Source organism: Nanorana parkeri, unplaced genomic scaffold (assembly GCF_000935625.1).
Source record: "Nanorana parkeri isolate BGI_ZX_2015 unplaced genomic scaffold, ASM93562v1 scaffold563, whole genome shotgun sequence".
Taxonomy (NCBI): domain Eukaryota; kingdom Metazoa; phylum Chordata; class Amphibia; order Anura; family Dicroglossidae; genus Nanorana; species Nanorana parkeri.
This window is the reverse complement of record NW_017306831.1, coordinates 946495-949661: the sequence shown is the minus strand read 5'-3', so window position 1 is coordinate 949661 and position 3167 is coordinate 946495. Positions and strand designations below refer to the sequence as shown.

At 48.3% G+C, this 3167-nt stretch overlaps 1 protein-coding gene across 1 annotated transcript in view; it reads left to right on the top strand.

Annotated features, from left to right (window-relative positions):
• Positions 1-3167, top strand: part of LOC108791632 (phospholipase A2 inhibitor subunit gamma B-like) — a 6005-nt gene that overhangs the window by 207 nt on the left and 2631 nt on the right. The window contains exon 2 of the mRNA XM_018562173.1: positions 882-998. Coding sequence (XP_018417675.1) covers positions 882-998 — 117 coding nt within the window. The remainder of the gene's footprint in view (positions 1-881; positions 999-3167) is intronic.

Sequence of the window (3167 nt, the reverse complement as noted above, 5' to 3'; positions counted from 1 at the left end):
CGGGGGTGTGGCAGATGAGGGCCCCCCCCCCCCCAATAGGTCCTACAGTGGGGTAAGAAAGGAAAGGATATGCAGCCTATACTGTTAAGGTAGGTCACAGCTCATGACCAGAAGAACGGTCGGTCGGCCAGACTAAGTGCAATGGTCTCCCTTCAATGACTGCCGATGACTTCCAGTTGGGCTAAAAGAAGACCCAAGAGACATGTCTGTCTCTTATCTCTGCCTGCTGCTGTCTCTGCTCAGGAAGCCTTGTCTCTGCCAGCTGACAATTAACCTGACCGCCGATCCCAATACACACACAGGAATGGGCAATCTTTATATTATGCTCTATATCATAAATTATACTATATAATGGGCATTGGTTTCCAGGTAAGGAAGTCTATTGGGAAATATATTGTATATGCTGGGAGCATGAAAAAAATAGCATGGATGCACTATGACCTTTTTGCCTAAAGGACCTTCGCTTAGCACTGATAATAATATACTGTACCTATTGTTCAGAGAAAGATTGAATACTCACTTAGGGGTTTTAACAGGCAATCTAGGAAACAATAAGTTTTTACCATACTGTATCACTCTACTTATTTCTTAGACCAAATGTTTACTTGTTCAGGAAATAAGAGGAGCCTATTGATCTAAAATTACACAAAAACATCTCATCAGTGTAAATTTGTTTCATTTTAGATCAATAACCTCCTATTATCTCATTAGGAAGAAGCCTTTGTTCTATAAAATGACCGAGGGCTACTACTGGATTGAAAGTTTGGATAAGAACAGTCAAGATTGCAGGTAGGTTAGCAGGATCCTTACAGGATCTGCTCATGCATTCTAAATCAATAAAGAGATATTCTATTTTACATTTTGTGTTTTTTTCCCTGCAGGTCACTCCCTCTCCTGCACCAGCTGTCTGGTGCAAGGTGCAACTTTCTGCACAGGGAACAATGTGTCATGTCCCTCCGGAAGGGTATGTGCGGCTACCCACACAATAAACATGGAAGGTATGTTACCTGCCGGTCAATGATCCCATGAGCCCATAATATAGACTTCCGCTACTGCAAGTGTACTTAGCCTTATGTATTACGTATAAAGGCAAGCAACCTGAAGACAAGGTGGCACGTTGGCTTACAGGACCGGAGATCTACCTTCAGTTCACACTGCTGGGAACTATTTGCATGGAGTTTATATATCTGAGCTTTCTTAAACATATTTTATATTGTAAATTTTAGAACACATAATACTAAAGTGTATCTGAAGGCATAAGTTTATGTTTTGTTTTGAATAGTGTATGCCTTCGCCCCCCTAAACCAAAAAAAGTACCTAGCTCCAGAACACGTTTCCGTTCCTGCGCCGTCTTCCTCACCTTCTCTTCAGCTCTGCTCCTGCTGGCTTTGACGTCAGAGCCGAAGAACAGATCACTCCGCCACTCACTGCTGCAGAACCCACTATAGACCAGGCACAGCCCCCCAGAGACCCTAGAGGAGCCCACCATAAACCCCACACAGCCCACCCGAGACCTCGCAGAGCCCACCTCAGACCTCGCAGAGCCCATCTGAGACCCCGCACAGCCCACCTGAGAGTGACCCTGCAGAGCTCACCATAGACCCCGCAGAGCCCACCTGAGACCCCACACAGCCCACCTGAGAGTGACCCTGCACAGAGCCCGCCTGAGACCCCACAGAGCCCACTTTAGGCCCCGTGCCGATATGGGGACAGTTATGCCACTGGAGTAGAACCATTCTCAGATTTTCTATTGCTGCCAGGGCCCCAATGGGATGATTGACCTGCTCTATGTGTCCTGGTGAACATTGTCTCTGGGACTGAAAGTGAGGTGAAATCCAAAATGTTGAGTTGTCACCCGAATAGTAACAAAGGAGAAATCTTCCACATCTTTTCCGATGACAACGGTCTCAGAGAATAATGTTTTCACTTGGAAGAGATTTCCTCAACAGGAGTCCATATCCACAGGGAGGAGGACAGTCCACGATATACAGGAGTATACCTAAGGCTATGTGGAGTAACAGTTGTCACAGGATACTCAGGACGACACCTTTTCCGATGACAACGGTCTCAGAGAGACTTCCTCAAACTTCCTGTTGTGCTAACCTTAAGGGAAGCATATCCACAGGGAGGAGGACAGTCAAGGAGATACAGGATCGTACCTAAGGCTGTGTGGAGTCACAAGGGCCAAGGGGAGACACAGAATACTCAGAATGCTCTGAGGCCACAGGGTGAAACAGGAGTCACTGGAGACATATTGGACACTGGAGACTCAGAGGTCATTGGAGAAATAGAAGTCACTGAAGACACAGAGGTTGCTGGAGACACAGGGGTCACTTGAAACTCAGAGGTCACTGGAGTGCACAAAGATCACAGAATCTTTGGAGGCACCGGAGTATATGGGTCTTTGGAGGCATGGTAGTGCAGGAGTCACTGGAGACAAAGGAATACAAGGGTCACTGGCGGCACAGTAGTGCAGGGGTCACAGAGGCACGGGAATGCAGAGGTTACAGAGACACGGAAATGCAGGGGTCACAGAGGCATAAGAATACAGAGGTCACAGAGGCACAGGAATGCAGGGGTCACTGGAGGCACAGTAGTACATGGGGTCACTGGAGACACAGGAATGCCAGGGTCACTTGAGGCACAGTAGTACATGGGGTCACTGGAGACACAGGAATGCCAGGGTCACTTGAGGCACAGTAGTACATGGGGTCACTGGAGACACAGGAATGCCAGGGTCACTTGAGGCACAGTAGTGCAGGGGTCACAGAGACACAAGAGTGGAGTGGGGTCACTAGAGGAGCAAGGGTCACAGATAATACAGGGGTCACTGGAGGTACATGTTTGCAGAGACCACAGAGGCACAGGTTTGCAAGAGTCACAAAGGCACAGGAATGCAGGGGTAACTGGAGGTGCCGGGGTCACAGAGGCACAGGAATGCAGGGGTCACTGGAGGCATAGGAGTGCAGAGCTAACGTAGGCACAGGAGTCTCAGGGAACAAGGAGGACGCTGGAGTCTCAGGAAATATTGGAGGCCATTGGTTGATGCTAGGTGCATGGAGGGGGGGAGGAGCTTAGGCATAGCAATGCATTCCTTGAAAACAAAGCTGCAGCACCGGCACTGCAAGTTTAACCCTGAAGTTGGATCAGGGATGAGTTAAGGGTGA